Here is a 13,517-nt window from a genome sequence, read left to right on the forward strand (position 1 = left end):
GGGAAGGCTCAGACTACACAATGAATCAGCAAGACTTCTCAATGAGTGACAATACTGAGGGAGTATTTGTAGTCTGTGGGAAATCTGCAAATTGAACAGGTGCTGGTGGGTCTTTCCAAATGGTAACAGGCCAGCAAATGGGAAAAGTGGATTTCTGCAGAAGACAAAAGTATTAATAGGGAGTTTGTCCCCCATTTGCTGCAGTATAAGCCTTTACACTTCTGGGAGTGCTTTACACTAGATGTTGGAACATTGCTGTAAGAATTTGATTGCGTTCAGGCACAAGAGCATTAGTGAGGTTATGTGCTACTGTTGGATGGTTCTGGATCACAGACGCCAACCCAACTCTCTCCAAAGGTATTGAATGCATGTTGGATGTTCCACTGCTCCACAGCCCAAAGCTGGGGGCTTTTATTCTCCTGTAACCAACGTTGGCATTGGGCATGGTGACCTTAGGCCTGTGTTTAGCTGCTCCAGAGCGTCCCTTGTATTGGCAAGGCTTTTCTATAAAGATTATACTGGCTGTGCACAGCTGTGCACAACTGAATGCTTGTGTCAGTAATGGGTGTACCTTAAAATGTTGTTGCCAGTTGTTATGTTGTGGCCACTTTGATTTATATACTGTCTAATCTATCAGCATTGGATTTTAGGAAATGTGGAAGCTTTTGTATGTGGGTGAGCTGTTTGTCAGTGAATATGATATAGCGTTTAGAGTAAAATGAATCACTTCAGTTTGGGTTTTGTGTTCAAAATTGACTCTGCTTTGAAAAGTTCAGTGTTTTTCTGAATGATCATTTTGCTAGTTCTAACCATGCCTTCAACATACGGTTGAATATTGAGAAGAGACTGTATGAGTTCTGGGCAGCTTCTACTTTAACCTAAATACCACCCTCCCTGCCTTCTTTTTAATGAATGGAGATAGGACTAAGAGATAGCATGGAGGAGATGTGGAACTAAGAGGCCAAGCCCAAACCCTAAAAAACAGGCCCAGACCATTATCCCTCCTTCACCAAACTCTTTGGCATCTTGCATTCCAGTAGGTAGCATTCTCATGGCATCCACCAAACCCAGATTCGTCAGACTGCCAGATAGTGAAGCATGATTCATCACTCCAGAGAACATATTTCCACTGCTTTATACCATTCCAACTGACGCCTAGAACTGCACATAGTGATCTTAAGACTTATGTGCAGCTGCTTGGCTATGGAAACCCATTTTTATGAAGCTCCCAACTAGTGTTGATGTTGGTTAAAAAGCAGTGTGGAACTGTGTAGTGAGTGATGCAACAGAGGATAAGTGATTTTAATACACTACAGGCCTCAGGTCTGTAAGTTTGCATGGTCTACAATTTTGTGGCTGAGCTGTCTTTGCTATAAGATGCTTCCATCTCATAATAATAGCACTTACAATTGATTAGGGCAGATGTAGCAGGGCAGAAATTTCACAAACTGAAAAAATTGTGGCACAGGTGGAATCATATAACAGTGTTTATGTTCGAAGTTACTGAGCTCTTCAGTATGACCCATTACTGTCAATGTTTGTCCATGGAAATTTTTATTGTGAATTATTTGATTTTATTTATGTGATTTTATACCATATCATTTTGCAATGAGTGTGGCAGAAACACCTGAACTTAATAACTAGGAGGACCTTAGACCATATAGTGTATTTCCACACATATTTTTTCAGATCTGTGTGAGCTTTTTCTTTACTTTTTGATTTTATTACTCTATTCTTCTGAAGCAAGATACAGCCTAAGAACTGGACTTCCACAGTGCATAGAAGTGCACTTTTGGGGCCAAATATCCTTGTACAGCAACAAGCATAACAACATGTGAACAACATTATGCCGTAAGGTTACAGTGTGAGAACTTCAAATCTATTCACCACAAAAGTTTAAATCAGCAATTGCCTGTTAGTTGGATCACTAGCATTCTAGCTGTACTAGTTTCAGGTGTGTGTTCCTCTGTCTGAGAGGAAGGAGAATGACGCTTATGTATTGAACTGCAGTGGAAACTGATGACATGTAGAAATACTTCACTGACCATGACATTCAAATGAGTGCAGAGCAGTAAAATAGTCACAGGACGTTATGAGGCTATATATTCTGTTCTCTATCTGCCTTCCAAGATCAAAATACCAGCACAATCTTTTTTGTGTTTTTTGAGAAAAAAAAACATAACTCTGTTCTGTGAGCGTTCAGCCTCTGTCCACAGGAAGCAGTGGGGCTATAGGTAATGGTAGTGTACATATAAATACAGCTGATCAATGCTGCAGTGGCTACAGTGTGGCTGGAGCTTGAGTGGGTAAGAAAAACACTATTTCCAGACCTATAACAGACTCCCCAAATTCCATCCCAAAATATACACTATGGCAAAAAGGAGCGAGACCATAGCAGAACCACTTGGCTATTGAAACAACCATTTTGCTGTATAATGAAATGGTTAAGATGTAAACAAATTTATTCAGGATAGTTTGATGTGAGATGGTCCATTCTAGAGAAACCGAGTGAGAATCGTTCATTGTTTACATCTCAATAACTGAATTATGTAGAAATTTGGAAACATGATGTTTCCTAGGACCATTCATTCAAGCCAAGAGAGGAGTGTAGGGGTGTAGAACAAGTTGGCTAAGTTCATGAAGGACTTTATAATTATCTGATTATATAAATCAGGAGTGTTGAGTACACCAACTCAGCGTTCTTCAACAAACACCGTGGTTTTGTTGGGATGCCAAACCCAACAAAAACTGTTTTGAGTTTCTAGAATGTTCTCCCCATTTACAATGTTCTGGAACAGTGGTGCACAACTCCAGTCCTGGAGGGCTGGTATCCAGCATAGTTTGGTGGATCCCATATTCAAACTCACCCACTAAACCTGGCAATAAACAAATCAGTTGAATCAGATGTTTTTGAGCAGGTAAATCACCAAACTCTGCTGGACACAGGCCTTCTAAGACTGGAGTGGTGTACCCCTGTTCTACAAAAAACTGCTCTGCACAAGCTGAAACAGGCATTGTAGGACATTTCCCAGTTGCCTTCTAACCATTAGATCTTGGCCTCAACCAATCAGATTTCACTTCACAATATCCTAAAGAGAACTGTCGTTGTGTCCAAAGTCTCTGTAGTGCAGTGCTCATCAAACTTGCTCCTGGAGATCTACCTCCCTGAAGAGTTTTCAATTCTGACTGATCTCATCCAGATCATCAATCCACTTCATGGATCCAGTGTGTTAGATTAGATAGGACTGGAGCTAAATTCTCCAGGAAGGTAGATCTCCAGGAGCAGGGTTTGTAACCACTGCTGAACATATGTTTTAATGTGTGTTAAGCTGCAATTAGTTTGGTTTAAACATGCCCTCAGCCAGTGGTCACCAACCTTCCTCCTGGAGATCTACTGCAGAGTTTAGTTTCAACCTGCATCTAGCAAATGCGTGCTTCTGATCTAGCCAATCAAGAACTTCTGGCGAGGTTTATTAGCTGGAGCAGGCAAAGCAGATTGTGATTGGAATTAGGTTCTGCAGGAAGGTAGATGTACCAGGACAAGGGTTGGTGACCACAGGCTTTGCCCATGAAGTCAACCAAAGGCATGAAAAAGCAGTCCAGAGAGCCCAAATCTTGAAGGCCTCCAGCCATACTGGTTTATTCCAGCTGCTTAAACAGAAGCCCCAGGAGTGATTGAGAGCAGGAAGAGAACACCAGAGTGGACTGGCCTAACAGCTCGCTCTAAGTGATGTCATCCCTAGTGTAATAATTATATAAGCTATACACTTCCCAGCGCACATGCCTGCAAACTCTGAGACATATAATCTGTCCCAAATGACCAGAAGTCCACATTATCGTATTTTCCCACCATTTATTAATTCACCAAGTACAGTGAAAATGGCATCATAATATACAATGAATCATTCTCAGAATGTCATTACATTTTTTGCTTCATAAAACGATGCTCGATTGTTGAAAAATATTAAGGTTTCATGCACAACAAACCGTAATCAATTTCTTTAAAAGAATGGTACAAAATAACAAAAAAAGAAAAGAAAAACATAGCAATAATGTTCAGAACTCATCAAATAACAACATGTTATTTGAGGATAATCGTAAACAGTGCAGTAGAGTCTAAAATCGCCATTTTTTTCTAACAAAGTCATCAACGAAGCTCAAGTCACAGTATACGATTTCTCAGTAAATAGTAGTATAACATTGATGTGTGCAAAAAAATCTGAAGCACATTCAGTAAGTCCCTTTAAAGAAAATAGAAGAAAGAAGAAAGAAAGAAAGAAAGAAAGAAAGAAAGAAAGAAAAAACATATCCCCACGCCTGATATTGGACGAGTCCTCTCGTCCCATTCTGAAAAACCTTCCCACGATACAAACACCGTAGTTGATGAATCGTAAGACGATATACTAGCATATATTTGAAATAACAAATATTTAGATACAAAAATACAAATATGACTTTGTTTTTTTTTAAAAGAACCGTGCCAGGGTATAAGGGTCATGGAGGCACCTGTGTTGGCACCGGAGTAAAAGTTCATGCAACGAGATGGAGAAACAGAACTCAAAACAGTAGGACAAAACCATATTTTTTGTCTTTCCAAAAGATAAAACCAAATGGCTTCGACGTGTTTGCATCTGCAGTGGATTAATTACATCAGGCCAAGTTACTCTTTAAATTGAGCCTTGTAGTAAATATTGATTATGTGAGTTGACTGCGCAGGGTCTGCGGATCGTTGATGCGCAAAAGTGCGCGGTAACACTAGGCAAACCTACACACTACTGTCAACACGAATGAACTGCGAAGGCTGTACATGTTTCTAGACCTCTCCGTGAAGGGTCAAACCAGGCTAAAATGACAAAAAAGAACGAGTATATATCTATTAACATTGCACCATCCTCGCGTTGACCTGCGAACACTGAGTCGTACGAACTCGCAGGGTTTTCAGAAGCCTTGGTCTGAGTGGTTTATAGAAAAGAGCTCTAGCAGCAGCTGGAATGGATTCTACGTTTTGAGTTGGAGCTCCATCAGCTCGTTTAGAAGCGTGTAGTAGCTACAGGATAAAGACAAGGTCTTTTTGTTTTCATTGAGATTCTGTACAACTACATTATAATAAAGCTCGTAATGTGCTTCGTCCTCCGGTTTAAAGTCGATGCTTTTTTTGTTGGAAGATGGTTTGTGAAGTAATGGCAGGTCCATCCATCTTTAAAACAAAGGGCAGAGGCTGCAGGACGGAGCCGTTTACACAACCCGGCCGCTTCAACAGCTTTCAAACAGCGCAGCGATGCTTTCAATCGGCTTCTCGTTGCCAGCAAAGCCTCCTCAAATCAGCGTCGTCCTCTCCAAGTCTCCCCCTCCTCATCCTCCTCCTCCACCACCACCTCCCCCTTACTTTCCTCCCCTCTTGCCGCCTTTGTCCGTGCATCGTAGCCTCTTCCAGCTCCTCACCGTCCTCCTTCATGCACAGCCGACAAAGTGCTTCGAATCGGTGGTAAAAAAGATTTGTTTCAATGTCTGCAAAAAAGGCATCGTTCGCGCTTTACACGCCCGGCGACGACTTGTCCGTCATCCCCTTCAGCACCTCGTCTATCCGGTCGTCCTCAATGACCACTGCAGGAGAGAAACGCACATTATTAATACCGTTACCGCAACGCGTGTCGAACACCCCCCACCACCACCACCCCACACACACACACACACACACACACACACACACACACACACACACACACACACACACACCCCTCCTCACAGCGCGCGGATGGAAAGTGCGCAATAGCGCTTCCAGAAAGAACAGCACGACCGAATGCGCGCGCTCGCTCACCACTGGATCAGCTCTACTCGCACTTCAGGAACACGCAGCCTGCGTAAAGCACGGACACTTCAGCAGCTGCGTTAAACACATTTTCAACAGAATCACTGCGACGCATTCGCACAGAGTTCTGCATGATGTTCAGTTATTTCTCTTTTTCTGTAACCTAATGAAAACTGCCATTCACCGTTAAGGTTATTCTAACCGCAACCGAGAACATCAGCTCTCCTGTTTGGAGAACTGTGAAGCTCACGTGTGTCTCTCTCATAGGCTCAGTCATATAATTTAAATCCATTGTTTTCCCTGACACACACATTTGCTCTAAACTGCTTTAAGGTGCTCAAGTTTAAATGACTAATAAATGATAGAATGCAAATGAGTGTAACGGTAAGGATTTTCAATGTCACTGCATTTATAGGAACCTGTTATTTTACCATATTTTTACAGCGCGTTATGAATACATACACACACGCGCGCGCACACACACATGAAAAAGTTTCATTCCAAAATGCTGTGTATCTAACTGTAACAGCTGGCGTATAAAGGGACACTACATATTTTTATTTCTTATTTTATTTCATAATATGGCCTTCATGTATATCCTAAATAAAAAGCATAACAAAGAACAGTGGTCTATAATGCCTTTCGTAGTGAAACCCTTCACAGAGACAGACAGAGAGAGGAAATATATTTGTATATTGTAGTTCTATAGATATTTATATATAAACAAGTCTGTGTCATTAATTAATGAGCGTTATCTAATCGTGTGTGTGTGCGCAGCTGAGCGCTCACCTCTCTTGGCTCTGCCTATCTGTCCGAGTTTGGGGGGTCTCTTTGCTTGCCCCGCGCCGAAGAACGCGCTGGTGTCCTGCAGCCCGCAGCTGAAGGACATCTGGCTCACGTCGTTGTCCCCTCCGTAACCGCTCATCTTCCCCTCGCTGTACGGCAGGACCTCAGACATGATGGCGCGAGCGGCTGCTGCTACTGACGGTGATCCCGGCGCGGACACGCGCACTTTATCCTCCGGTTAGAGTGAGAGAGAAAGAGAGAGAGAGTGAGAGACTGAGAGAGAGAGAGACTGAGAGTGAGAGAGACTGAGAGTGAGTGAGTGAGTGAGTGAGGTTCTGCTGCTGCTCGGTGTGGTTCTATAAGCGGCTGTGCGCAGAGGAGCGGGATCAGGAGCGCTCTGTGCGCGCGCTGCGTGTGTGTTTGTGTGTCTGCCGTGGGATGTGGGAGATCCCGCGATCATAAAGGGAACCCGGGCGGAACGGTGAAGTCATCCATCCGGGTTTGAAGTGGAAGTGTGTATATAAGAGAGAGAGAGAGAGAGAGAGAGAGAGAGAGAGAGAGAGAGAGAGAGAGAGAGAGAGAGGGAGAGGGAGGAACAAGGGCGACCCCATCAGGTGGTCGTGAGAAATGCTGGAATGAACTGTTACTGTAACGGAAGCTCGGTCTGTGTTGAAACCCTATTGATATTGTAGCTGTGTACCACCACAGCATATTGGAGTTGGAATTAAATAATGAATATGAGCTCAAAGTGCAGACATTGAGCTTTATTTGCATCCAAACTTGGGAATTATAACTATTTTCGTACATAGCCCCTTAGACACTTAGGGGCTCAGAAGTAATTAGACAAACGAACAAAATCGTAAATTAAGTCCTGATTTTTAATACTTGATGGCAAATCCTTTGCAGGTAATGACTGACTGAAGTCTGAAAGCCACAGACATCACCAGATGCTGGGTTTCTTTCCTGCTCTGCCAGTCTTTTACTACAGCTGTCTTAAGTTCCTTCTTTTTCTTGCAGCGTTTTGCCTTCAGAAGATGAAATACATGCTTGATTGGACTAAGGTCAGGTGACTGACTTGGGCATTGCACTTCTCTGCCTTATACAAGTCTTGGGTTGCTTTCACAATATGCTTCAGGTCGTTGCCCGTCTGCACTGTGAAGCTCCGTCCAATGAGTTTTTAAGCATTTTGCTGAATCTGAGCAGATAATATAGTCCTGTACACTTCAGAGTTCACCCTGCTGCTTTTGTCAGATCTCACATCAATAAATATAAGGGAACCAGTTTCATACACAGCAATACATGCTCACATCATTACATTACCTCCACCATGCTTGACAGATGAGGTGGTAAGCTTTGGATCATGAGCAGTTCCTCTCTTTCTCCAGACTCTTTTTCTTCCCATAATTCTGGTACAAGTTGATCTTTGTTCATTTGTCAATGAGCTGTTGTTACAGAACTGCACAGGCTTTTTAGATTTTTTTGGCAAACTCTAATCTGGTCTTCCTGTTTTTGAAGCTTACCAATGGTTTACATCTTGCGGTAAAACCTCTGTATTTACTCTGGTTCAGTGTTGTCTTGATTGTTGATGTTGACACAGATATGGAGGATGTTCTTGATCTAACCAACTGTTGTGAAGGGGTTTTTCTTCACCAGGGAAAAAAATTCTTCTGTCTTCCACCACAGTTGTTATCTGTGGTTACAGGACCCTTTGAAGTTTCTGAGCTCATCAGTGCATTCCTTCTTTTTAAGAATGCACCAAATGGTTTATTTGGCCACACATTGCTAACAGGTGTATAAAATCAAGCACATAGTGATGCAATCTCCATAGGCAAACATTGGAAGTAGAATAGGCTCAGTGACTTTAAATGTGACACTGTCATAGAATGTCACCTTTGCTACAAATCAGTTTTTTAAATTTCTGCCCAACTAGATCTGTCCTGGACAACTCTAAGTGCTACTATTGTAAATGGAAGTAATCACAATATTTCACAATTTGGCCACTAAAATGCAGATCTTGTAGCCCAGAATGGCCCCTTATTTTGGAGATTTTGTCCCCTTTTAACAAACTACAAAACCAGTTGAATTTTCACCCATATCCACCATTAATCCGCCCTTCTGTGAGAGATCCAGCCTGTTTGGTCAGGCATAGAATTAATTGCATCAAATGAGACTTTATTGGAACGTGGCAACTGTAACCACCATGATAGCTAACATGATGGCAAAGTTCTTATTAATGAAAGTTCTCAATAAATATTTCCTTTTTTCAAAGCAATACATGACTGTTTTTTGGTACTAAAGCATATAATTGTAAGCGCAACACATATATGATAGACATGTTTCTATAGGCCAAATTCTGACCACAAATTCTTAATTTATGTTAACATGTTAAAATGTCAGAAATAAAATGCATTTTATTTCAGTACTTTTTTCATAGTTTGAATAAAATTACACTGGAGTTTAAGCATAACAAATACCCATAACATGAATACATTTTTTGTAAAAAAGTAATCAGCTTGACTAGATTCATTAGCTTGGTGGCCCGAGTGCCAGTGCAAATGTTTATATGTGTTTACCATTTGTTTATTTCATATACCTACGTATCAGACTACACTTTTGGTTGTCATACAACCCATGCCACTTAATAATTCATATCCAATTATTAATCATGCTTTCATGAGGTCTGTAAATGACACATGAGTCATGCGAATGTGACTCAGGAGGACGGTGTTTACTGTAAGAGAAACAGGTCTTGTTGACATTTCTTAGTTTTCTCAGGGGGATTCCTAACCACAGGCCAGGAAGTGTCACGAAACCGCCTCAGCAGGCTGCATCACTGCAGTGTCAAAAAGGGCACCAGCTGTTTTCTCAAAATCATGTATACGATGACAACGTATCACGCTCTTTCCTTTGAGTCATTTGTTGACAGTCGTTTGTTACTGTAAGACATAGTAAGAATCAGTAGCCTATTCCGAAATTCAAGAAAATGGTCACCGTATACTTCACTGCACCAGCTTATGCAGCTTTCCGATTCAGGTGTGTGAACTGCCTGGAAACGTGCAGTTTACAGGCTGCTAAAAGCACATGAAGTATCTACAGTAGAACAGACAATGTGTGCTACAGGCCAGGCTCCAGTTCATTCACTACCTCCTCTCCTTGGATTAGAGCTGACATCATGAATAAAGTCTTTCTGCACTTTTTGTGGTGTCAAATACCTGATGTTTTGGCAAAATAAGGTGCAAGATGTACTCTGTTCAGTATAGACGTACACCAACAGGTGGAGGTGAGAGAACAGGCTTTCAAGGGTGGTAAATGATATCTTAGCAAATGAAAGCATCTTAAAATGTAGTCAAGATATCTAATATATCTCATGAGATTGTGGCAAGAACATCATAACATTATTCTATTTCTATTCTATTTCTATACTTTTTTACTTTTTTTAAGCAGGTTTTCACAGGAGTCTTTTTCCAGTGGCAGATCATTTCACTTGTATTTGCTTTCAAAATTTTGCCTTTGACATAAATTTTTCTAACACAAGTAAAATGTCTAGAAATAAGTTAAATCATCTTATAATATTCTTACAACAGCCCCAGAATTAGAAATATTAGATTTAAGATGTTGTCACTTGAGATACTTTTTCATAAAACAAACTTATTCTGGTGCTTAGGCAACATGACAGTAGCCACTGTTGGGGGTTACGCAGTACAAAGTAATGCATTACAGTACTGTGAATATCACTGTTGTCAGAAGAAAACCGCATATCTCCAAAATGCTAACTTTACAGGAGAAGGAAAAAACGTACTCTACTTTTAATGTAAATCAATGGAACCAGACATCTTTCCAAGTCATTTTGGGCTGTTTCTTTTGGTCTATTCATCATAAAATATACACACAGTGTAAAGGGCAACAGGCATTTTCAAATTATGTCAAAAACTAAAAAACGACCAAAATGGAGATACGAGGTTTTCTTCCGACAGCAGCGATATGTTTTTTGTAACGAAGAATTGTAACACACATTACAATTCTTGTAATCACTAGGAGCAGCAGTGTCCATCTTCAGAGCTGCAGGATCACAACTTTAGATCCCACACTGCAGCTGCCCTGTACAGGAGACAAAGATGATTGAACTTCTACTACATTACTCTTATTACATGAGAGAAAACATTTTAACAGAAAAACTATTTGTGTTTATGGTCATATTTTGTCTTTTCAGTACCAAAGTATATATCTGTGTACACCGTTGGAATATAATTAATGTACAAGCCTGTAAAGAAAGGTCCACATCAATGCCAACTATTGTTCATTTTTTAAATTTTGCTTCAAAGTTTTACATTAATTTACTGTATACAAAAGTAAAGCACAAGGGATGTAAGCCAGTAGAGAAAGGTAAACCCACATCAACTGTCTTTTGGTGTTGTTCAGTTCTAAGGGGTTAACTTTTAAACAGGGCCCTGCCCATAACCCCATACTACTGACAAAACCCTTTATCTACTGACGTTTTGCATTAATGCTTTGAATGTATTTGAGTAGTTCGGGATGCTTTGGTGACAGTCTCCAAAAGCCTACTAAGAAGAAGCACACTCGCAAGCTGCCGATTGCAGTGGATTTGGCTTCAATCCATCACCAAAAGTTTAACAAGTTGACCCCAGACATGTACTCTTGTTCTGCAATCATGTCTAGCCACGCAAGAGTAACTGTGTCAAAATAAAACCTCCAAAATGGTAACTTTGTAGGACAAGGAAAAAGCATTCTTAAATGTATGTTAATTTCACTCCAAGTTATTTTAGACCATTCCACTTGGCCTACTTGCCATCAAATGTTCATACAATGTGAAAAGTGCAACCAGCTTTTTCAGGGGTGTAAAATAAAAAAAATGTGGTTAACATACCAGAGACCTACATCAAAGCTCCTAAACCAAATCCCTGAGTCTAAAAAAAGCTGTTTGTGCATCATTGTGTCAAAGTCATAAAGGAACTCCCTGACACATCTAAAAACAGCTGAGAGTCCTCAAGGAATTCCCTGTCACACATCTAAAAAACCTCTAAACAACTCTCCGGGTGTGCATGTCCAAAAGAACTCCACCAATCTAAAATACTGTGAGTGTCAGTATGAATAATAGAGCTCCCTGACCCTTCCACTTGAGCCATGTCAAAAGGTCACCAGCCTTGACTGCTGGATGCGCAGGTCAGATTGAGGTTTAAAGTGGGGGACTCCTCATCTTCCGTCTGGGTGCACTGGCATTTTTCCCAACTGCCTCTGCTTATTTTACGTAGAATCCTAGGGGGTGTGGCCACAATGCTTTCAGCTTTGTACCTTTTCAGAAACATGACAAGACAAAGAAAGGGGGGGTCAAAGAGTTTCCCATTGCAACAGAAAAAGATGGAGAGAAATTAGCCATGCAAGGACAAAGAGCAGAAAATGAAACTTCAGTTTTGTTAATGAGTTATCTTTAGGTTGCATTGAGAGATTATAAATCAATTCACAAAATGTCACCATCAATTTTGTCTAAACTCTGTTTCCCCAACTGTATAATAAACTTACACACACCCAGAAGGATACTTGGCACAGCCAAATTGGAGAAGGGAAAAGAATGCATGTACCTGTTTGCAGTCACAGATTGGTCACAATTTTCTTGTACATGAAATAAAAGGTCCATAACAAACCATAACAAACATGACCCTAGGTAAGAATACAGCTTTGTTTAATAACCACCTCAGCAAATTGCTAAATGGCTAACGGGCTACTCTGCTGGAAAAAAACAGCACAGACAAACATAGCTGATCACCAGCAAAACCAGCATAAGTTGTGTTTTAGACACTGGTATGCTTGTCAACAAGCATACCAGGCTTTATGTCTAGAAACTGCTAAAACCAGTATTAAAACCATTCTATATAAATATATACATATATATATACATATATATATATATATATATATATATATAAATTAGTAGTATTATAAATATTCTGTATCAAATATGTATGAACTTGTCATCTTGCTATTGTCATTTATGAGCAAAATGCTCAAGTATAGTTGTACTAGTACATATTATTAGCACTACAATTACCATTACCTTCACTGCTGTCTAGCTAGTAAGCTAACATAGAGCAAGCTACAGAGCTAGTATCTAGCTTAACTAACTAGCTAAACCAATGCTTTTGGGGAATTGGATACCATTTTTTTAAACAACAAATTTTCAGATAGAGAACTAATTAATTTTTGACCTACCTGACACAAAATGTCTGCTGCACACGTAGACATGGATACTATTAGGATCCCCTAAAGTCCACGTCTGTTGATGGCTTTAAGCTAATATCTTTTTGGCTCTGTTTTGCATTTCGGAATCCTGTAAAACATTAAATCAGGTTTTAATCTGTCATTCCACCCAAAAACAAAAGCTTTTTGGCATATTTACAATTTTACTTTAAAAGTAGTAAAGAGAAGTGCAGGAAAATTAAAGTGCATAGGTGTTTTCCTCCACAGCGTGGGTGGGGCCTCAATGCACTCTGTCTCTATGGCGGAACATGTCGGACTGTGTGCTGCTGGGTGCAGCACTGAACTGGCATATCGGGTATTATGAGCAATGTTTGTCATATTCCTTTTATATTATTACTGTTGCACACGTTTATGTTCCTGTGCCAAATGATACTCCTCACTCAGCTGCTACATAACTGTTATTTTGGGCACTGAAGAACATGAAATTAGTTTATGCTGTACCACCTTCTGAGTTTGCAGATGTTAGCGCTGACAAGCGTACAAGTGTCCTCTACAGCTAACTAGACTAGTCACACTGGTAATGAAACTAAACTGCTTAAATGTCTCACTTTAGGTTCATTGTATTAATGTGAAGACAGTGATTTGGAGCAGCATCCTCCTGTACATTGGCGTGCTAAAATAGGCTTTCTGTGGATAGAAACAAGAAAAG

General features: G+C 40.5%; 1 protein-coding gene across 1 annotated transcript; it reads right to left on the reverse strand.

Annotated features, from left to right (window-relative positions):
* Positions 1-3,838: 3,838 nt before the first annotated feature.
* On the reverse strand, positions 3,839-7,069 carry camk2n1a (calcium/calmodulin-dependent protein kinase II inhibitor 1a). Its single transcript, XM_036556538.1, has 2 exons — positions 6,599-7,069; positions 3,839-5,604 (listed from the first exon to the last, which is right to left on the reverse strand). The coding sequence occupies exons 1-2, from the start codon at positions 6,765-6,767 to the stop codon at positions 5,534-5,536; spliced, it is 240 nt and encodes a 79-aa protein (XP_036412431.1). The 5' UTR covers positions 6,768-7,069; the 3' UTR covers positions 3,839-5,533.
* Between the last annotated feature and the right edge of the window lie 6,448 nt (positions 7,070-13,517).

Source organism: Colossoma macropomum, unplaced genomic scaffold (assembly GCF_904425465.1).
Source record: "Colossoma macropomum unplaced genomic scaffold, Colossoma_macropomum, whole genome shotgun sequence".
Taxonomy (NCBI): domain Eukaryota; kingdom Metazoa; phylum Chordata; class Actinopteri; order Characiformes; family Serrasalmidae; genus Colossoma; species Colossoma macropomum.

What these genes read in the sequence shown, in the direction of transcription:
- camk2n1a (XM_036556538.1), bottom strand. Translation starts at nt 6,767, where the DNA reads ATGTCTGAGGTCCTGCCGTACAGCGAGGGGAAGATGAGCGGTTACGGA. An exon ending in GATAGGCAGAGCCAAGAGAG is followed by an intron (nt 5,605 to 6,598) that starts GTGAGCGCTCAG and finishes TCTCTCCTGCAG; the next exon opens with TGGTCATTGAGGACGACCGG.